The sequence below is a fragment of the Myodes glareolus genome, chromosome 21, assembly GCF_982192425.1.
Source record: "Myodes glareolus chromosome 21, mMyoGla1.1, whole genome shotgun sequence".
Taxonomy (NCBI): domain Eukaryota; kingdom Metazoa; phylum Chordata; class Mammalia; order Rodentia; family Cricetidae; genus Myodes; species Myodes glareolus.
In genome coordinates this window covers 19,815,779-19,838,294 of record NC_142046.1, presented here as the reverse complement: position 1 = coordinate 19,838,294, position 22,516 = coordinate 19,815,779, and the positions used below count along the sequence as shown (strand labels likewise).

General features: G+C 51.3%; 1 protein-coding gene and 1 long non-coding RNA gene across 3 annotated transcripts in view; one reads left to right on the top strand and one right to left on the bottom strand.

Annotated features, from left to right (window-relative positions):
* The first annotated feature begins 353 nt into the window (after positions 1 to 353).
* On the top strand, positions 354 to 4,240 carry LOC148118681 (uncharacterized). Its single transcript, XR_015735848.1, has 2 exons — positions 354 to 780; positions 2,544 to 4,240. It is a non-coding gene; the product is annotated as an uncharacterized LOC148118681 (long non-coding RNA).
* An 8,625-nt stretch (positions 4,241 to 12,865) lies between these two features.
* The window catches only part of Nacc2 (NACC family member 2), a 67,898-nt gene continuing 58,247 nt past the window's right edge, over positions 12,866 to 22,516 (bottom strand). For both annotated transcript variants that reach the window (XM_085681526.2, XM_048452713.3), the window contains exons 3-6: positions 21,302 to 21,466; positions 19,368 to 19,473; positions 18,734 to 18,831; positions 12,866 to 17,686 (exon numbers count right to left, since the gene is read on the bottom strand). In XM_085681526.2, the coding sequence (XP_085537652.1) occupies positions 17,175 to 17,686; positions 18,734 to 18,831; positions 19,368 to 19,473; positions 21,302 to 21,466 (881 nt within the window). In that variant the 3' untranslated portion in view covers positions 12,866 to 17,174. The remainder of the gene's footprint in view (positions 17,687 to 18,733; positions 18,832 to 19,367; positions 19,474 to 21,301; positions 21,467 to 22,516) is intronic.

Genomic DNA, 22,516 nt, shown 5'->3' with positions numbered 1-22,516 from the left:
TTTCTCTGTAGCTTTGGAGCCTGTCCTAGAAACTAGCTCTTGTAGACCAGGCTGGCCTCGAACTCACAGAGATTCGCCTGCCTCTGCCTCCCGAGTGCTGGAATTAAAGGTGTACGCCACCACTGCCTGGTGGAACTCTCCCAGAATCCCAGCCTAAGCAAACCCAAGGCTGTTGCAACCCTGGATTCTTATCTTCTGACCCCACTGACCCAAAGGCTAATGACCTCCCAGTCTCTAGGCCTGAGCATGGAGAACACAGGTTCCCTTCAAAGGACCCAGGGCCTCTTTAGTCGGGGTCAAGCTCAAGGTCTCTCAGACACCCCAAGTTCTTCCAGTGTGATTCCAGTTGTAGAAGGCCGCAGCCACATTCTCCATTATCAAGATGGCGCTGACATCCGGCTTCACCGCCAGGTGAACGCACATGTGCTCGGTAATTTCCCACTGAGTCCCCGCCTACTCCCGAGGCATCACCTGGGACTGGGAACAATGGACCTATCCAAGAGTGACACGTCCAAAGCAGGGTCTGTTTCCTATATAAGGGATGGGTTCCATCTTATCTGGGTCTCCGCCATGTTGGCTGATGCCCGCTCTCCCAAGGGGCATTAAAGCTTTACTGCAGAAGGATCCTATGTGTACCGCGTGGTTCTTGCTGGCGAGACGGTAGCGCGGGACATCTGGTGCCGATACCCGGGAAGAAGAAGAAAAAGAAGAACTTTGCACCGCCGGAGACCCCTTGGACACAAGGAGGATTCAGAACTGTAGGCATGCGTGCTCAGAGAGGTACGTTCTAAAGTCCAGAGAGCATATCAGAAACTGAGCAGCAGTGGGAGGTTGTGCGCGCACCCAGATAAGTTAAAAAGGACCCTCCGGTAAAGAATGGGGGAGACAGAAAAGAAAATAAGTTAAAAAGGACCTCCCAGTGATTTTAAAAAAAGTAAAAATGGGGGAGAAGGCTGATTTACAAGGTCAAAAGCTTTATGTTATGTTATATGTGTTGTCTTTTGTGTACTGGATAGGAGAAAGATATTTAAACTTAGAAACTGCTAAGGATATGATGTTTTGGGAAAGAGGTTCTGTTTTCGCCTCCACGGAGGATGGGAGCCTAAGTACGTGCTTGAGATCCACGTGGTTTGAATCACCGAGACCTCCTGAAATGTTGTAGTGTATACCCCTAAGAATGCAACGGCCCAATAACAGCAGGAAGCAGCCAAAGGGACTAAACGACGCCCAAATTCCCTTAAAGATTAAATGAGGTCCTTTCAAGCCTGCTTTTCTGAGTTCAGCTTTGCTCCGTACACCGGTTTGGGCTCGGAATGGGTGCAGCTGGGGCTGGAGGGCGGCTGGAGCGGAGCTTTGCTCTGTGGCTATGGTGGGGAGCACGTTGCGCCGGCTCAATTGGTGCAGCTCGGTTGGTGCCTGGCCTGGAGGATGTCACAGCGGTGCCACAGGCAGCCGGGCCAAAAGGCTTACAATGTACCTAAAACTGTGCTGGTCTCTGAGGGTAAAATGGCTCTGATTCCATTTGGCTATGCTAAACGATGCTGACTTCAGGCAGGGCTGGTCGTATTTATCATAATAAAAGCGCAATTAAGGTTTAGACACAGTAAACAGGCAATACCGTATTACATCTACATAGTGCGACTTAAGTTTTTAAGAACTGCTTAGCATTTTAAAGAACTCAAGTCCTCCTGAAAGATTGCTGTGTATACGCTTGGCTTGTCTGGTGTTTCAGGATCCGCAGGGAGGTGGATGCGAAGGGCCCTTGGATTTCGGGGTGATTGGGTTTACAGCCGCTTTTGCTGTGGCACAGGTGTTGAGAGTTGGCTAGTAGAGTAGCGGCCCTGTTCGCCGCCTCTCCCATTGGCCCCTTGAGCCGCAGGCTCTGGCGCGGACCTTGAGTTATTGCCGGCCTGTGCAGCCTTGGTCTGGGTGTCGGCTCCCGCCACACTCCGCCACCAACACAGCCTCAGACCTCAGAGAACGAGGCTAGCCCCGCGGGGAAGGCAGGGGCGCCTGGGGGTGGAGCCGCCACTTCTTGGCTTGGGACACAGGGAGCTGCGCAGCGAGCAGGCCCAGGGCCGCACACAGCCCTTGGATGGCGGGCGGGCTCTGGAGCCCGAGGCCACCGTACCAGCAAGAAATACGGGAGCCAATAAATCTTAAATCTAATATCAACAAACAGGGCCTGGGTTTTTCCTAGGCGCCACTGGGGCAACACGGCCCATGCCGTAAAAAACAGAGATCCCCATATGGGTTCCCCAATGGCCACGTCATCTTAGGACTCCAGGCTGGAAACAGGAAAACGGTTTTCTCATATTTTTAAAACAATAATCTCATCTGTGCCAGATTTAAAATGGTTTAATTCTAAGGCCTACTATAATGACACAGACAAACAAGATTGCTCTTTAAAACAGAGACCTATAGGTCTCTAAGTTCAAGACCAGCCTACTTCCAGTACTGACTGTGCTAAATTTTTACACTGAGTTTTTTAATACTCTTAAATGTTATTTTGGGAGAAGAGTTTGTTTATGTTTTTTTTCTAGAAATGCTACTATTCATGCTATGGATTCATCTGTCCAGAGGCCTGAGGACAAAGCCTCTGCTATGGAGCTGTCTGGCCTGATTGCTGCGGAGCTGGCGGGTTCCTGAGGGATGGTCCAGCTCCTGCCCTTGGTCTGTCAGTTATTGCTGTGTTGTTGTTGTACATTGCAATGTTGTTGTTGCTGTGCCATTGCTATGCTGCTAGATTTCCCCTTGTTTTGTCAGTTATTGCTTGCTATCAGTTTCCCTTATCCTGTCAGTTATTTCTGCTAAACACTATGGGTATCTTCAAGATAGGTTACAAAATGCCATGGTTATTTAAATTAAAAATTGGATAAATATCTATTTAAACAAAAAGGGGGGGAATAATAAAGGAACTGCCCCCGATGCCAAGAATGGCCATCGCCATGGCTCTGTTCACCATAAATTTTTTAAATCTGGATGATAATGGCCAAAATGCTGCAACACGACATTGTTCGGATCCGCAGCGGCCCAAAGAGTTGGTTAAGTGGAAAGATGTGCTTTCTAATGAATGGAAAGGCCCGGATCCCATCTTATTGAGATCCAGGGGAGCTGTTTGTGTCTTCCCACAGGATCAAGAAAGCCCATTCTGGCTGCCAGAGCGATTGACCCGAACAGTGAAGAGTGATCCATAACACACGGATTCGCCTGAGGACCTGGCTGCTGTTCCTCCTGCCATTTTGCGGATGGATGACAAAACACCGATGGAGGACACTCTCAGCCTTCCTGAAGCTGTTACCAGTCAACCATAGGATGGCGGTGTCTCCCCGATTTTTTACAACCAATAAGACTCTGGGCCCCCTCCCTACCGTCCTAGAGATGATTTATAAGCTTGGCCGTAGGACTCCAGTCCTGGGCCGTGTCTCTCATTCCCCTACTTCAAAGAATGGGTGGGGGTGGAAATGTTTTGGAACAGTCCTATGCTATGGATTAGTGTTTCTCCTCTGGATGGTCTGCTGACTCAAATCCCAAAATCGTAGGGACAAAGTGGTTATTGCACAAGCGCTGGCTGCCCTGGAACAGGGGCCTCTACTGATATGTGGCTATCTATGTTAAAGCAGTAAGGTTTAAGCCAACCAGCTCCTGCACCCCTAGGACTGTGGTCCATTGCACAGGGTGGAGTGCTTGGCTTAGCTAGCCCTGAAGGTTGTTGAGCTGAAGAGCATCGCACAGAGAATGGCCCTCTCTGAGAGATAAGTCGCTTTGCTTAAGGGTTTCCTGCCGTATATTCCCTTTCCCAGAAAATTGGCAAAGGGCAGGCCGGATAGGTTCCAGGTGTCATGAGCCTAGGGACAGATTCCGTGTAAGCCCATTTTAATGTTTTCATTTTGGGAAGTGCGACCTCTATCTTTACCTTCCTAGGGAGTTGCCTTTCTGCAAAGAAGTAAAATTAGGGGGAGATGTAGAAGGCCGCAGCCACATTCTCCATTATCAAGATGGCGCTGACATCCGGCTTCACCGCCAGGTGAACGCACATGTGCTCGGTAATTTCCCACTGAGTCCCCGCCTACTCCCGAGGCATCACCTGGGACTGGGAACAATGGACCTATCCAAGAGTGACACGTCCAAAGCAGGGTCTGTTTCCTATATAAGGGATGGGTTCCATCTTATCTGGGTCTCCGCCATGTTGGCTGATGCCCGCTCTCCCAAGGGGCATTAAAGCTTTACTGCAGAAGGATCCTATGTGTACCGCGTGGTTCTTGCTGGCGAGACGGTAGCGCGGGACATCCAGTGTTCCGTGCCTTCCCTGAACCCAGATCCTTGCCCCCCACCCCCCGTCAATCAGAGTCAATGTCGACTACACTCCATTCTTTTCATGACTCTAGGTAGAAATGAGAGGGACAGCCAGTCCTAGGCCCTGACATCATGTCCACCCTCCCTGCACCCCTTGGCCTGTGACACTCACAGGCAAACAGGCTGGACACCTGCCAACACTACACAGGGCTCCCCAGGCTTTACTGGGAGCAGGGCAAGGGCCTCCCTCTTGCTCCTGTTGCTTCCTGGCTGGGTGGGAGCTGCCACCTTCTCCAGGCTTCAGTTAGAGCATCCATGTAGTGGGGGATGGGGGAAGATGTGACAACAGAGAAGACTTTGCTGTATGAGGTGGGTCCGGGTGACTCAGATGATCTCCTAGGACTACCCAGGTCCTCTTGGAAACTGCCTTCATGAGCCAAAGGACGGACTTCAGCTCCCTATTCCCTGAGCCTTCATGGGATCTCAGGGTTCATAAAATCTGAGCCTTAAGATGCCCACGGTCAGGGGCTCCAGGGACTGAGGGCACTTATCCTGCTCCCCTGGGAGCATGGGCCTGGCACTCAGAGGAAATGAGGGACTTTTCCGAGACTCCTGGGCCCACTACTAGGCACACGCAGGCCACTGGTCTCATGCCCACTTTTTTCTCTAGCTCCAGAAGCCTGACTTTAGCGGGGCAGAACAGTCACTGGTCTGACAAAGAAGAGATGCTGTGCCTGGGTGTCCTAGTTACAGTGGCCATGGCTGTGATGACATACCATGACCAAAGAAACTTGAGGAGGAAAGCGTTTGTTTGGCTTACACTTCCACATCACTGTTCATCATCAAAGGATGGTATGGGAGAATTGTCTGTATTCTGTCAATCATGTATTTTAATAAACGCTGATTGGCCAGGCAGGAAGTATAGGCGGGTCAACCAGACAGGAAGTAGAGGCGGGGCAATGAGAATAGGATAAGGCTAGGGAGGAGAAAGCTCCCTCAGCCATTCCTGCGCAGACCATTGAAGAGGCAACATGTAAGCTGACAGCTGAAAAAGGTACCAAGCCATATGGCTAACATAGATCAGAATAATGGGTTAAGATAAGTCATAAGAACTAACAAGAAGCCTGACCTAATGGGCCAATCAGTTTATAACCTTATGGAGTCCTGTGTGTGATTTTCCTTGGGGTATGCCAGCTGTGGGATACCGGGTGGGACGGAAACCCCAACAAGCCGGCCCCTCATGTTACAAAAGGAAGTCAGACAAGAACTCAAACAGGGCAGGAACCTGGAGACAGGAGCTAATGCAGAGGCCGTGGAGGGGTGCTGCTTTACTGGCTTGCTACTCCTGGCTTGCTCAGCCTGCTTTCTTATAGAATTCAGGGCCACCACTGGGATGGCCCTACCCTCAATGGGCTCTCCCCTATCAATTACTAAGAAAATACCCTATAGCTGGATCTTATGGAGTGATTTTTTTTTTTCTAGTTGAGGTTCCCTTGTTTCAGATGATGCTAGTTTGTGTCAAGTTGACATAAGCTGGTAAGGACACTGGGCCTCCTGCCTTCATGTGCTGGTGCTCCTGGTAGCAGCTGTCTTGAGAGTACAGCTCACAGGTTAGATGAGAGCCCAGCCAGAAGCCAGGCTCTCCCAGGTCATTCTTGTTGAGCCTGGCTGTGGCTTGTCAATAGTCACAGCTTCAAGATCCTGACCCCAGAAATACAGGCTAGAGTCATTGTGGTTGTAACCAGTCTGTCCTTGGAACAGATGGTTCACCCACCTAGACTGGGGACTTACCCTCTGTGACACTAAATCAGGTTTGGGACAGCCCCCCAGGACAAGCTGGTCTCCCTGTTCCCTCTAAATGTTTTCAGGAGGCCAGGTATGGTGGCACACACCTTTAATCCCGGCACTTCTGAGGCAGACACAGATGGATCTCTGTGAGTGTGAAGCCAACCTGGTCTATGTAGTGAATTCCAACCCAGTCAGGGTTACATAGTGTAGGAGGAGAGAGCCACTTTGTTGGTTGCTGGTAACTTAGCCCCAAAATAATCACACAGAAACTGTATTAATTAAAGTCACTGCTTGGCCCATTAGCTCTAGCTTCTTATTGGCTAACTCTTACATCCTTATTTAATCTATCTCCATTAATCTGTATATCACCAGATGGCTGTGGCTTACCAGGTAAAGTTCCCAGCATCTGTCTCCAGCTGGGGCTGGGGTGGGTGGGTAGGGCGGGCTATATGGCTTTTCTCAGACTCTGCCCTTCTTTCTCCCAGCATTCAGTTTAGTTTTCCCTGCCTAGCTAAGTTCTTCCCTTTTATAGGTCCAAAGCAGTTTCTTTATTCATTAATGGTAATCACAGCATGCAGAGGGAAATCCCACATCACCATAGTGAGACCCTGCCTTGATTAATAGACTAATTAAAATAAAGAAAGAGAGAAAGAAAGAAAAAAGAAAGGAAGGAAGGGAGGGAGGGAGGGAGAAAGGAAGGAAGGAAGAAAGAAAGAAAGAAAGAAAGAAGGAAGGAAGGAAGGAAGGAAGGAAGGAAGGAAGGAAAGAAAGGAAGAGAAAGAGGGGGGGCAAACTGCGCCCTGGAAAGAACTGGGAAGGGGAGACTCCAGGGCCCAGCATACTCTCCAGACCCAATTCCAGGCTAGGTGTGATCACATCAGAAACTTGGAGAAAAGTGCAGCCCACGTTTCCTAGATGGAGAAGGGTAACACTGGCCAGCGCCCACCCCACAGCAAAACAAAAGTCACAGAAACACAGAGACCCGTGGGACAGGCCCGCAGCCTGTTGACAAATGGCTCTGTGAGTGTGTGAGGACCGAGATGAATACCGAAATCGGAACCAGAGATACTCAAGGTGCTTAACGCGTGTAGAGCGGCAAGCAGCCTGTGGACTTGCCGGTGGCCGCTGAATGAGAGCTTTTAGAAAACAAATGAGGGACAGGAGTGTGGCTCAATAGTGCACCTTGTCTGCAGGTAAGAGGCCCTGGTGCCATCCCCAGTACCAGAGAAAAAGGAAAAACACGTAAATCAGCGTGATTTGTGAGGGTGGGGAGAGTTCTCAAGTGGAACCGATGTGTTTTGGGGTATGTGTGTGTGCCATGGTTCACAGGTGGAAGTCAGAGGACAACTTGTGAGATTAGTTCTCTCCTTCACTTATGAGAATCCGGGGTACCCCACTCAGGTTGTCGGTCAGCCTTAGTGGAAGTGTCTCTCCTGCTGAACCATCATCCCACTGGCCAGTGGCTGTGAATTCTTTTCCCTGTCAATATAGCTCAGGTGAAAGGCCCCTAATCCCTAGTGCTGCTGTGAGAACAGAGCAGGAGGCAGCACAGGACTCCAGGGGCAGTGAGACCTTTCCTCCTGGGGCTCTTGTGAGTCCAGCAACAGAGCTGAGCAGATATGGGTTGCTGGGGTTCAGTGAGCAATGGTGCTACGCAGTGAACTGTGAAGGACGGCAGTGTGGCTTCACAAAGGTCAGTGCCAGGGTGGCCATGACCCAAGCTCTGCCTCCATCCATAGCATCACTTCCTCTCCACACGCAGGACAGAGCCAAGTCCACCGGAAAGCAGCGGCTGTCCTCCCTATGCCAGGAGAATAACCCATGGTATGCAGCCTGGTTCCGACCAGAACTTTTCCATCTCTAGGACGTCCCCTGAGTGCCGAGTCCCTACCTGGCCCAAATAGACCGACAAAGCGAAACTACATTTCAACAAGCAAGGGTAGAGAAAGTGACCTTGCCCACACAACCTGAGGAGACTGAGGCACAAAGGTGCATAAGCTCACAAAGAGCTGGCCCCACGCAGGTACTCCAATGTTCAGTTAGCATACCTCTACTGCACTGAGTCATTTCCCACTAAGAAAGGGGGCTGCTTGGTAAGCAAAGCTTAGAAGACAAAAAGGGCAGAAGAGGGGCTGGAGAGATGGTTCAGAGGTTAAGAGCACTGTCTGCTCTTCCAAAGGTCCTGAGTTCAATTCCCAACAACCACATGGTAGCTCACAATCATCTGTAATGAGATCTCTTCTAGCCTGCAGGCAGACATGCAGGCAGAGTACTGAGAATACTGTATGCATGATAAATAAATAAATCTTTTTTTTTAAAGGGGGCAGAAGAAAGGCCTCACAGGGGAAGGGAAAGGGTTCTTGACCTTGGCCAAGCAGGGCAGGTGGAGGAAAGTAATATCTCTCTGTTAGGTTTTAACTAGTGATGTACTAGTGTACTCCTATCACTGTTGGTGGGAACACTAGTGACCTCAGGTGACAGTAAGGAAAGCATATGCCTTCCTCTGCAGCCTAGAGCCTTGTTCACCTTGACAGTAAACTGAAGGACTAGAATCTGGGTGACCCCACCACCTGGGGTGCAGAGGTGACCAACTACATCCTCGGTATGCACTGACACACCTAGTCCTTGTGTGTGTGCAAGTGTGCATGTGTATGTTCTGTACACACACATGAACGTAAGGCCTGTAAACGGTCTGCCATAGAGAGCAATACATTTTCTGTACCTCGATAGTAGGTTTCTTTGCTGGCACAGTTAGCCAGATCAAACCAAATTGAAAAAGTAAAAGAACAGGTTTGGGGCTGGAGAGATGGCTCAGAGGTTAAGAGCACTGGCTGTTCTTCCGGAGGTTCTGAGTTCAACTCCCAGCAACCACATGGTGGCTCACAACCATCTATAATGAGATCTGGTGCTTTCTTCTGGTGTGCAAGCATACATGCAGAGAGAACACTATATACATAATAAATAAATCTAAATGAAGGTTAAAAAAAAAGTACAGGTTTGCTTTGAGCAAAGCAACTCCAGGTGAGTTCTCTAGCCCCAGGGATTGAGGCAGGAGAAGAGGCAGAGGAAGTCACACACCAGAACTAAAGCATGGAGGTAAGGGGTAATGGTGCATCCTCCAGAAGGTGGTGTGTGCCCAAGTATGGTAGGCTTTAGGCCAGAACTTGGGCTGCTGGCACCTTGAGGGGAGGAACCGCTGCAGCTGCCAAGAATGTGAACTGGGCTTTTTGGTGTCTTTTTCTTTGTTGGAGATTTCCTGAGAGGGTGAGGTTTGGAGAGAGTGGAATGGGGCTTTCTGGATCCAGCAGAAGTGAGCTGGAGATTCCAGCCAGAGAGAAGGGTTCACAAGATCCCTGAGGAGCTACAGGTAGTTAATGGATGCTGAGGGAAAGAGACATGATCTTCAGTGGTGGAGCCACCCGTAAGTTACCTATGCTCTTGTAAATAGCCCTTCACCCATGTCTCCATTATTTTATCCTCTAACCTGACTTTCTATTTTGCAGGTATGGATGTTTTGTCTGCGTGTATGTCTATGTACCACATGTGTGCAGTGCATGCAGTGGCCAGAAGAGGGCAGTGGATCCTCTGGAAACTGAATGAATGTGAGCTGACAGTTGGGTGCCAGCAATCAAACCCAGGTCCTCTGGAAAAGCAGCCAGTCCTCTTAACCCCTGAGCCGTCTCTCCTGCCTGCTCACCTACGCCTCTGTAAGCAACCCTAATGAAACTCAGCGGGTCACACACACACAGGAGGCACAGAGCAGAGGGGGACTAGAGGGAAAGAGGAAAGGCATCTGTGGAAGTATGAAGAGAAGAGAGGGTGATGGGTGAATACATTGTGTACATGTAGGAAAAATACTATGAAACTCATTAGTATGTGTAATTCATACATGCTAATAAAAAAGACCAGAGGGCCCTTTCTGGGGGTGACTTTGTACTCTTGAGGTGACATATTTTTTTAATTACATTTCTTGAAAGAGAGAGAGAATGGCATAGAGTGGTGGTGGGGGTCAGAGGCTAACCTGCAGCAGTCAATTCTCTACTTCTGCTATGTGCAGTCCAGGGATTGAACTCAGGGCATCGGGCTTGGCACCAGCACCTTTACCTCCGGAGATGATTTCTGTTCCTGAAGTATCGCAGGATAGAACCACAGACCCACTAGAGTCATCCCACATAGAAATCCCATCTTCCTGTTCCTCACCCTGTTCTGTCCCAACCCTGCCCAGACAGCTGCCCTGGTCCCTGAGGAGGCAGTCTGCTTTGCTAGAATTCTGTCTTTATCCTGTCTGTCTATCACTTAAGGATCCAGGAAGACTGGTGCCAGCTTCTTGGCTCAGGAATGCCAGAGTTTGAGGGTGGGAAGGGGGTCTGCCTCAGTGACCCTGCTGGCTCTGACTAAACCCAACCCCCAAGTCACCCAGTCACTGAGCCCCTCCTACCCAGCAAGGCGCCTGCTATAATCCTGGGTCTGGTCTCTTTGGTCCCCTCCTAGCTCTACCCCACTCCCCAAAGGCAATGTGGTAGTATTATACTTCTGTAGGGATAGAGACAGCTTCTTCAGGTCTCCCTGCTGCCAGCTCTAGGTTCTTGAATCCACCCCTTAGCCCTTCTACAGAAGCCTGCGGGGATCCAGGAGATCTTTGGGGGTTGGAAGCTGGATCCTTAGGGCAGAGAGAACAAGGCAGGCCTGCCCCTCCTAGTGCTGTAGAGCTCTGCCCTGTCTCTGAAACTCCCACATCCTATTGCATAAAAGGGGGTCCTGGCTTTAAGCTGCTGTGCGTGCGGTCCTTGCTGCCTTCCTCTCCTTTGTGTGGGTCCCTTAACAAGAGGCCCTGACCACAGGCAGAGTTGTGATAGCCAAAACAGAATACTTCCACTTTGGTGGGGCCAGCTCTGAACAAAGTCACACTCAGGCCCCTCTTAAGACTGGCAGGAAGGGGGCTGGTCCACCTTCCTATGAGCAATGCAGGAGGGGTATGTGACTTGAACAGGTCTATCATGTACCCCATGTATACCTCTGCAGGCCTCCCTGGGCTAGCAGCAGTTTCCCGCTGGATCATAAAAGCTGGACAAAGCCAGGGACCTGCTGATGCAGCATCTTCCTCCTTACCACAGGCCAAAGGGATGAAGGGGCTGTGCTCAAATGCAAGATGCTGACACAAATTTTCTGAGCATAGCTAGATTTTGTCAGAGGCTCCAAGATCACAGGGTCATGGCAGGGGCAGGTCGGAGGATGTATCACTGGTGGCGACTTCACAGCTTTCTCGGAAAGCCAGGATTACTCTGACACTTGGCATGTGCTGAGTGGCCAATTCCAGAGATCCTGATAAGACAGAACCTGTCTCACACCAATACTCCCTGACACCCATGAGGTCATCTGGCCCTATTTATCCTGGCTGCTGGGGGCCTTGGCATCGCTTCTGGGTGAGGGTCTTGGGCCCTTCTGGGTATGCAGCCAATAGGCCCTTCCAGTTCCTTGACAGCCAGGGTGCATGGCTAAGAATCCACCAGCCCAAGTGGATGAAGGTTAGGTGGTGGTAGTGGCAGCAAGGGTGGGATTTTAGAGCTAGAGGGGAAAGTGTCCCTAATGGCCCCCTCCTAGAACTGGGCATACACCCACTGACTCCAATCCAAGCTGGGCCTGGTGGTAGGATATGAAAAGGAGGCTCAGTACTCACCTCTCTTACCTGTGACCTTGTCCCTTGGGCATTTTGATGGGGACAGGGCATGATGCTGTGGCTCCTACAGAAGAGCTCTGGACAACCCTCCCTCAGACCCTCTGGACTACTGTCCATCCCTTTTTTTTATTGGGGGGGGGCACTTGAGACAGGGTTTCTCTGTGTACTAGAACTGGCTGTTCTGGAACTCACTCTGTAGAACAGACTGACCTTGAACTGACAAAAAACAGGTGCACTAGAGAATCTACCCCAAACTCCACAAAGCAGGTGATATTGAAGCCTATAAAGAGGGAATCAGAGAGGGGGCTGGAGAGATGGCTCAGAGGTTAAGAGCATTGCCTGCTCTACCAAAGGTCCTGAGTTCAATTTCTAGCAACCACATGGTGGCTCACAACCATCTGTAATGGGGTCTGGTGCCCTCTTCTGGCCTGCGGGCATACACACAGACAGAATACATAATAAATAAGTAAATTAAAAAAAAAAAAAAAAAAAAGAGGGAGCCAGAGACTGGGATGGGCTCTTGTCAGGTGACCAGAAGTGGTCCTGGGGAAACACAGGCTACAAAAGCATGGAGCCTGCCCATGCAGGCCTGGGGCTTGGGGGTGATCATCTTTTAGTGGGATGCACATGGCCAGGGTTCAAGGTGAGACCTCAGATGCTGCTTCCAGGACCCTCTTCAGAGGTCATATTAAAGCTGGATAGATGCCTCCTCACCCCCCCCCTCCCCCGAGTCCAGCAGGATAAGGAACAAAAAGAACAACTGCCAGACCCAAACCCCAGAACCCCTGGCTCAGCCTGGATAAACTCTACCCACATGTAGTTGCCCCTCTGCCCACTTGGGGGCAGGCCTGGCCAAGGGGAGGGGACAGAGGGAGCCACACATTCGGAAGAGGACAGGTGGGCCAGGTGAAGAGGAAGAGCCACTTTGTTGACAATAAATTAAATACAACCGTGACTCAGGCTGGGCAGTGGCCCACTCCTGTAATCTCTCAAACAGGGACTCTTAGGCCAGGTAACCCATGTTCTTCCACAGCCAAACCTCTTCCCGACTTCTCCCCAGTACCCTTACCACCATCCCACTGGACAAACAATGTCTCAGAAAGCTGGATTTGAATTGACTTTATTATTCTGTAAATGTGAATTTTACAAAGCGCTTTACAATTAATGATGACATCCTTTTGTTTGTCATGGACTTCAACCTCTGAAACAGCTCTGAGCACAGGCTCAGAGCCCTCGGCTTTCCCTGGTCAGCTTGCCCACAATTGCCGTGGTTTTAGTTATTGATACAATGTTGTCAGCCATGGCTACAAAGTAACAGTCTTGTCGCTACAGGGTCACAGCACAGAAAGAGAGAGAGGAGGATGCTGGAGGAACAAAATAAAAGCCTTCTCCTCCCCTGAACAAAAGAAAGCCAAGATGTGGCGTCTGCTCTAGCTCGGTGGTTCTGTGAAGCCCTCCTGAGAGGTAGGGGAGCAACTGATTTTATTAACTTATTTTCTAACAGTCATGAGTTATGATACTACTTCAACCCCTAGACAGTGCCTTCAAAACAACCCTCTCTTGGGCCCTTTTCTCCAAACATCCCACCGAAGGGACGAATGTTCTCCTTGCACCCAGAACGTTCAAGTAAAAAATATTTATACATTTTATACTTTCTCTTTTTGTCTGCGAAAAATAGTATTGCAAATTTTGGCTTCTTTTGACATAAAAATCACAATTGTGTGCAAAATGCTTGCAATGAGGTGACTGATGGGACGCAAGCAGAGGCTACTCAATCCGAATGCTTTCGATCCTGCATCCTTTTCCTTTTCTGGGACAACAAAACAAACAAAAGCAAACACCTTTGCCATTTCTGAAACACTGTATCAAGCCCTTCTTCCAGCAGCACAGGCCTGGCTCGCTGACGGACATCATGCAGAACCACACAGCAGCACCATTCGAAGCAGTGGTTAAAGCGGAGATGTCACATGCTCACTATTCCAATTCGGAATCCACAGTAAGCAGATCCTAACAGGCTCTCTCGAATTTTCAGCTGGTCGGTGGGCCATCTGCCCTTCCCACTTCACCTTTGGGGAACCCAAGCAGGGCACAATGTGGCAAGGCGGGGCAGGACAGGGGCAGCACTGGGCTTAGGAGGTTCCTACTGTTGAACCAGGTAGCACCAGGCACCCCAGAGTCCCCTGGAGGGGACAGGCCCTGCCAGCTTGCCAGTCCCTTACAGGCCCTTCCTTCCACCTTCCTCTTGGTTCTAAATAAATGCCACACAGCTAGTTTGCCTGGAGGCCCAGACCTGCAGTCACACCATGCAGGACCCTCAGGGTCTCCTCTCGATTGCCTTTCACACACCGCTGCATCCACATTCAAGGGCAAAGTAAGACACCAAATCAGACGCTAGCTGAAGCAACTGGTATAGAAAACAAGACAGAATTCAAGTACTGAGATGGCCAGGCAGGCAGGTAGCCCCTCCAAGCTCACAGTATCAGCCCTGTCTCTGGTCCCTTGCCCTGGACCTGCTATACCCGTCCCCGCTGCCTCGGGGACAGTTGTTTGCTCTGGGAGGGCGGAGAGTGGTGGCTGGATTCAGCTCCACCCCAGCGGCTCCAACACAATCCAGTCCCAACTGTCCTCATGGCAAAGATGCTGATGTAGCAATAGTTTCTACAATAGACTCTACATAGTATATGCATATTGCTAGTAGTCAAGCTGGGAACAGAGGTGCAGACACTTGAGAGGATCTCATCTACAGGGTCTGGACAAGTCAGGGACACGTGGCAGGACAAGACAGGCCCGATTCTGGAATTAGTCATCTTGTAAACAAAGGAGGGGGGGACATCTGGTTTTTAAAATCGGTTTTCCTTGGAAAAAAAATAATCAAAAGATGCTAAGGCACTCTGGAAGGCCCCTCGGAGCCCAGGCCTGCCACCTGCCTGCCTTGCAGTACATTCAGGATGCAGAGGGAGTACCCCCCCAGCAGGTACAGTCATTGGCCATGCATGTTTGCAAACGCTCCCCACCACGTCCACCATGGGACACATTAGTGCAAAACGCTCTGCCTGGCCCACCCGGGGCACAGGGAGAGCTCAGAATCCATTCACATTTAATTAATATTATTGAAGTTTTACTTATAGTTCTTGCCTTCCTTACCCAGAACAAAGGACAGAGGTTGAGGACATTGTGCTAGCCCGAGCAGTGGTCAGGCATTCTGTGCGGCCACCGTCTCCTCCAATGGCCAGCGGCACCCTCCCCATGCTGGCCCAGGGAGGGGACCATGCCCATATTGGAGTGGAGGGATGAGAGAGAGCCCTTCTGCCACCAGCCAAAACAGGTGGGTCTGTCTCCCAAAGGTCCCCAGGGATGGTCAAATTAAAGTGCAAATTTGGGTGGGGAAAGCAGATAAAGGAATATTCCAGAGGCGAAGGGCACAGCCCCCACCCCCCAATCCTGCCATACCCTCCACAGTTCTATGGTCTTCTCCCAGCACCAGGAGGGTTTGGTCCAAGTCACTAAATGGCTGGCTGGGGCTGCAAGCTACCTAGGACTAAGAAGGGAATGGGAGAGGTGAGATCCATCTCCGGGTGGCTAGTTCCAGAGCTGGATATTAGCCACCCTCTGTACTTACCCCAGGAATGCAAGCCTCTCCCAAGGAGCAGGGAGAGGGGCTCAGGTCAGTTCCCACAGTGCCTTCCCTGATGCCCCTCTCCCTTTCCCAAACCACAGGTCTTTCAGAAGAGGGGGAAGACATGTACTTACAGTCAGCACAGTGCGTGGGCTACCTGGGAGGCCACTCCAAGGCAGGGAAGCGTCAGCAAAAATAATATAAAAGGGGGGGACACAGGAGGACTAAACTGCACCTCATGCTCTCAAATCCATGGCCCTCCAGATGGGGAGAGACTGCCCAGTCTGTGGGCATGGGGGGAGGGTGGTGTCATAGTGCAGCAAAATCAAGATGTATAGAGGGATGGGAACACTAGACCTTTCTTTCAGGTTTGGAATCGTGGGTGTCCTTGGGCACTTCAGGAGCTGCTAGACTTTGCGGGTGAGCAGGCAGTCTCTGGACATGAGTCCAAAAAGAGACACTTGGGTAAGCAGCCTCGGGAGCATCTCCCACACTTAGAAAAGGGGTAGACACTAGCTTAAAGCTGTCCTCAAAGCCCCTTCCTCAGGCACCACCCTCAGGATTTTCTAACTTTCTGGTCCCCAATGAGATCCACACCTGCCTACTACCCCAGCCCAGGCCTGTGCCTGCCACCAACAACACAGGTACCCACGCTGAGCGATAAGCCCACCTCGGGCAGCGGAGTCCTGCTAGCTAGGCCCACAGGTGCTGAGCTTGACTTGTATACGGCTAGCTGTTCTTTCCTGGGCCCCTCTGCCTCCACTGGGAGGTCAAGATGGGGGTCCATGGGCGTGTATTTGCCCAAATCTGTAGTAGGCTGTGGATAGAGACTTTAGCTCCTCACTGATTTTTTTTTTTTTTTTTTTTTGGCTCTGTTGGGTCTGAAAGTTTCCAAACCACAAACAAAGTAAGTAGATCTGAACTAAACAAAAACAGCAAACAAGCAAAATCCCAGAGTGGCTAGGGAGGCAGAGGGTAGTGAGGGCAGCCATGGCCAGGGGCATGGAGACCCTGGGGGGTCAGCAGGCCAGCCGCTGGGGGTCTAGGTGGAGCTGAGTGAGGACATGGGTATGGGGAGAGAACACCTCGTCCTTCCCCCACTCCCAGGTGACCAGCCACAGCCACTGCTGCAGGGCCATCACTGGTTTCTGGGCACACACGCGCGCGCGAGCACACACACACACACACACACACACGCACGCACACACACGCACACACACACTCTCTCTCACACACACACACAAAACATACACAGACTCACTCTCTCACTCTCTCGCACACACAAAAAGGTGGCTTCTTGGGAGGAAGGAAAACAAGAGAAATCTGGCCTCTGGAGGCCCAGCACTGCCCCACTGGGGGTCCTTATGGGTAAGAAATGGAGTGTCATGTCTGCCCCTCCACCCACAGGCCACTGCTACCCCAGTTTCCGCTTTCAGAGCAGGAGGAATAGGAAGGGTAGATGAGGCAGGGTCAGGGCCGGACATCAGGGATCTGGTGGCTTCTTCCACCTCCCCAAGAAGGGGGAGGGGAGCACTACCATGGGAGACTGAGCTGAGGAATATCAAAAAGTTGCCCTGGGACCTTCCCAGAGCGCGGCCAGTGGCCTAAATGTTTACAGTATAGTGAGTGTGTTTGTTTCCTTCATCCATTTTAAATACAGGCAGAATAAAAATCACATTTTTGTCAGGCAGCAGTAGCAGTTCAGTAGGTAAGTGGCTTGATCACATTTGTTTGTATTAGTAACGCATGCAAGCAGCTTTAGTACTCGGTCCCTTGTGAGTCGGCCTGGCCGGCCCCTTACAAGGTCCCTGCATAGGCGCCCTCTGGCCTTCTCGTTGCTGTGGCCACCGGTGTCTGAGGCCTGCTGGAGCTGGTGTTGCCCTGCTCAAAGGCCTGAGGGGGGCTCTGGCCATCAGCAGGCAGTGGCTCAGGGGCAGCCACTTCCTGGATAACCGAGCCTGCCCCATCCGCCTCCTCACTAGCCTCGAAGGCAGGGTTGGCTGAGGCGCTCAGATCCACATTCACAGCATCAGTTCTCAGAGCCACGATGGCGGCGGCGTCACTTCGTCGCTCAGCATAGATGCGCTGCTCGAACACCTGTGAAGCAGCTGGCGGGAACTCGGGGTCCAGGGGCAGGCTGGCGGCTGAGGCGCCCATGACGGTGCGGTACATCTCCACACCCTCGGGCAGCATGGACTTGATCTTCGGCAGCCAGCGCTTGCGGACGCGGCGAGCATTGGTACACATGTCTGCCGCAATCACGTTCATCTCGCTCTCCTTGAAGCTGGGGGCGAAGTTCTGACAGTACACTGCAGGGAGAGGCGGAAGGACGTGTAAGAGTGGCCTCCCTCACTGCTCGGTCCACAGCTGCCCAAGTGTCCACAGAGGTGAGGTGCCCCGGGCTGGCCTGTCTGCAATCTAGGTTCCCACTGAGACCCCTCGATTTGAGCTTTGGGATGATGTCTATGACTAAGGTTAGTCAGCTTGGGTGCCCACCAGGTTTGGACCTGTGTCTAACTTCACAAGCAAACCGGGACAAGTAGAAAGAGGATCCTCCCCACATAAGGAGCTGGTTTGCCAATACCCTGGTTTCAGACACAGCAAACAAAATGAAGGTGGGTGTCATCTTCAATTAAACAAAACAAAAGCCCTCCTCTGTTTCCTACCAGGAGCTGGAGACCAAGGTCAGGCCCAGGTCCCCACAGAGCAGGAACAGGTCCCTAAGAGCCCAGCATCTTTGGGTCCTATTGTCACCTCCATGCCTCAAGACTGCAGTTACCCACTGCTAAGGCCCTTCTTCTAGAAAACAGAATTAGTATCACAAAGGGAATTTCTAAGCAAGACAATAAGACATTTCTTCCACAGGCGGCTGTGCTCTGGGCCAGTCTGTGTGTGTGTGTGTGTTGGGTAGCACGGCTTCGTCTGCATCTGAGGGTACCGGGCTGGGCGGTGGCTTGCCAGAGATGGACTGGGCTCCGCCCCACCACGCAGGAGCGGGAGGCAGAAGCCGGCCGAACAGATGGCAAAGGCTCAAAATAACCTCAACATGTAAATAAGGGGTTTTGTTCAAAAAGGAAAATTAGATCTATTTCACATATTAAAATAGTTTCGCAGCTGAATTCATCACACTTGGAAACCTACCAAGGACGTTAACACCTCGAGACGAGTTTTGCTTGCTGCTCTTTTCTCCCTCCTGGTCCCAGTCCCAGTGCTACAGGCCAAAGCAAGCATTCGAGACAGGAGCCCATGGCCCAGAATAACCCTGGGGCCCAACTTAGCCTGCCTCAGGTTGGGATCTAAATTCTAGATGGGATCCTGCGGTTTGGCAGACCGGTGACCCAGCGCCACCCACTCACGTTTCACAGCATTCAGGACTCGGCTGTCCAGGGGCTTTCGGCTCGGGTCACTGGTGGACGAGCGTATGCCAGTGCCACAGCTATTGGCCAGTGTGTTCCTGGAGGAGGGATGAGAAGAAGAAGCAGGGTTGGTCCAGAAATGACCTAAGGAATGGGGCCCTCCACCTACACCCCATGTGAAAAAGCCAAAATCACCACACCGCCCCTGTGTCTCCCTTAAACAAGCATGCACATCTTCTGAGTCAAGGCCAATGCGGGGAGAAGGCCCAGCCTTTCTGTAAGGGAGAGTGGGCAACCTGAGCAACTAGCTGAGGCACTGTCCACGGGACACCCAGCGCCTCCTGAGTGTGCTGCTTTTCCTTGGGGAAGGGACTCCGTGGCCCCACGCACATGGTAATATACATGTGGCTTTTCACTTTCTTTGGGGAGGGGAAGCACAGCCAGTATTTCTCTAGGCTGAGCCCTGGCATAAGAGGATGAGCAATCTTCCTGGAGCTTTCCCAGGGCATCTCCAGGCCAAAAGTCCACAATGTTAGGAATAAATGTAAGGCTGTGAAAGCTCAAAGCTTCAATGACCAGACAGCTCACAGCTAGACGAAACTCTAGAATCTTCTGCCACCCCCTACACACCTACCTGTCAAAGAAAGTAGCCAGGAGCCTCCTCAGCAGGACCTTGTGCTTCACCCCTGCGCACAGGTGGCAGTTCATGAGCTGGCCACGTGTGATGTAGACCCCAGAGCCTAAAGCCAGCAAACATCAATGTATGAGGCCTTTAGCATTATAACCCAAACCTGGCTTCATGCCCTCTAAAGGGGATGCTAGGGGAGCCTAAGGAGGGGCGGAAGGTGAAAAGGGGCCTCCAGAAAGAAATCTCAGTTCTGCCCTGCTGGAGGATACTAGGGTTGGAGGATGCTAAGGCCAAGTTCCCAACTTACATCAACTGAAATTTAGCAGGGCTGGGAACGCTGTGACAAACCCCATAGCTTCAATGTCTCCTAAACTCCCAGCTTCCCTTTTTCTCATTTGTTTTGCTGTTGTTGTTTCATTTCTCAAAACAGGGTTTCTCTTATAACAGCTCTGGCTGGAGACCAAGCTGGCCTCAAACTCATAGAGATCTGCCGGTCTCTGCCTCCCAGTGCTGGGATTAAAGGCGTGTGCCACCATGCCTGGCTCATCTTTCTTTTTTGCTTTGCTCCCTTTCTGAGACAGGGTTTCTCTGTGCTGGCTGTTCTGGAACTCACTTGGTAGACCAGGCTGATCTCAAACTTAAGAGATTCACCTGCCTCTGCCTCCAGCGTGCTGGGACAAAAGGCATGCACCACCATGTCTGTCTGCTCATCTTATTTCGGATGAAGCATGCATGAGCTAAACCCTTTTGTTTCGAGGCAAACTCTTACTGTATAGTTTAGGTTTGCCTCCAATTCTCAGTTCCCCTGCTTCAGCCTCTCAAGTACTTGGTTCCAGGTGTGCATACCGCACCTAGTTCCCAGATCTTAGAAAGAAGAGCCTAGGTCACTGGGCACTGGGCAGGTCTTTAATCCCAGCACTCAGGAGGTAGAGGTAGGCGGATCTATGTGAGTTCGAGGCCAGCTTGGTCTACAAGAGCTGGTTCCAGGACAGGCCCCAAGCTATAGAGAAACCCTGTCTGGGGAGCAGGAGGCGGGGGGGGGAAGAGCCTAGATGAGGAAAGAAACCTGCTGTCACCTAAGGAACAATTCTACCCTCTTAAATGGCTTCACAGCAGTCTGAGAGACTGTCTCTAGCTCCCAGAGTATTTATCGTATCCCAGGACTTGGTTGGAGCAGTCCCACATTGCCTACCGGAGAACTGGTAATAAAGTCTCTAAGGCAGTGGTTTCCAGGAGAGGGGACAACTGGGCAGAATCTGGAGTGCTGCCCAGGATGTGGCAGTAGGGGGTGTCAGGCAGAAACAGGAGAAGGGTTGTTCAGGCAGGGCTGAGGAATCTGTCCAACTTGCTAGGGGCTTCCCAAGTAAACAAAAAGAGCAATTAAAGACCACACCTTTAATCCCATCACTCAGGAGACAGCAACAAGAGGACCTCTATGAGTGGAAGCCAGTCTCAAGGCAATTACAGCAAACAGTGTGAGGTGCCACCCACTTGAATCTTGTTGGGTACTGTCTTACAACATGCATGGACCCCAACACTAAAGGGATGATGTTTCTGAAAAGGTGCTTTCCGTGAGGGCTTTTGGACTCCACTTTGGACTGTGAGATACCATTCAGAGAGACTGGACAGTGGGATAGGAGGGGCACTGGTAAACATATGACTTCTTCTATCTGTGACCTAATTTAAAATGCATCATGGATCTAGCCCCTGCCAATCAGGAGCCCGGTCAGCTCAGGGGACTCAATTAAAATGCTAAATTAATTCAATTGAATAACTCCTCTTAATGACACATTCTTCTAAAGAGAAATCAGAAGAAATTTAAGATGTTCTTTTTTTCCTTTCCTTTTGACTGATTGGTGATGAGTGCATTGTTCATAGCTCTGAAAAATAATGGACAGGACATTTGCATATGGTGACGATGATGGGTGGGGCCACCTCACCTGCGACAAGCTCCAGCTTCTCTCCAGGGTCACCCTCCGAGTAGAGCTTCGGGTGGCAGCGGTACCCAATCTGGCTGATGAGGCTGGCAGGCAGCGCTACCAGGTCGCGACGGATGAGGACACAGGAGCGGCTTTCCAGAGGCACGGGCTCTGGCTTCTCTTGCACTAAGGCAAAGAACTAATCCAATTAGGTGGGAGTCTATGGGAGAGCCTGGGTTGCTCTGCACCTGCCTACCACATCCCCCAAGGCCCAGGTTAGAAACAATCCAGTCTGGGGCTAACCAGTCTGGGGCTAACCGAAACCCAGGGCGGCCAGCCCTCCACACTATACACGCAGTGTGTCCACCTCCACATCCAGCCCTGGCCCACAAAGATGCCTGATAGCATGAACAGGAAGACAGCCAGTGAGGAATGCCTGCCTAGGCCTGGCAACAGGCTGCAGAGGGTGAGAGGTCGTTCCCAGTGTCCACCCAGTTGGCTATTGGTTAGGCGGGAAGGAGGGCTGGGGGGGGGGAACGTAGGGCAGGTTCTGGAAGCAGGATACAGACAACCTGACCAGAAGAGACCTTGAAGCTGCAGGTGGGGTTTGAACTCAGCAACCTGCACCTTTCAGAGAATAAAGCTGCCAGCTCCGCTGCCAGGAAAACCCATGGAAGACACAGGCAGGGAGGGAAACAGAACAGGGCACCAGGCTCTCTTCAGAGTGGCTTCATGCAAGATGTAACCAGACAGGACTAGTTCTACTCGGCAGGCGAGGGAATGAGTATCTTAGCACATTCGGGGAATGCGGCCTCATGGACTATTTTGGCCTGGCACAAGGAAGTGCTCCTAAATATCTGTCAAAAGCAAAACTGGCAGTCCGGCATCCCTGTTGTATGGGAATGTTCTGGCAAACCATGTCAGGAATAGGCAGTTGGGCCCAAGAGCTCCTCTGCACCTGCAACTAACTCTGAGGTCACAACCATGATGCAGGTCCACAGAGTTAGGAAACCAGTTAGCCAGCATTAGCATCCAACAGGCAGGAAGAACAGTCTCTTACAAGCCACAGAGGGCTTGGGCCAAGGCTTCTTATTAAGGACTACTTGTTGGGCACCCAATGCTACAAGACATAGGAGGCCCTATGGTCCTAACCCCAATCCTGCAGTCTGTCTCAGTTCCTCCATTTCCCCACTGGCTCTCCAGCCCCCTTTCCCAGGAAGCCTTGCACTTGGGCTA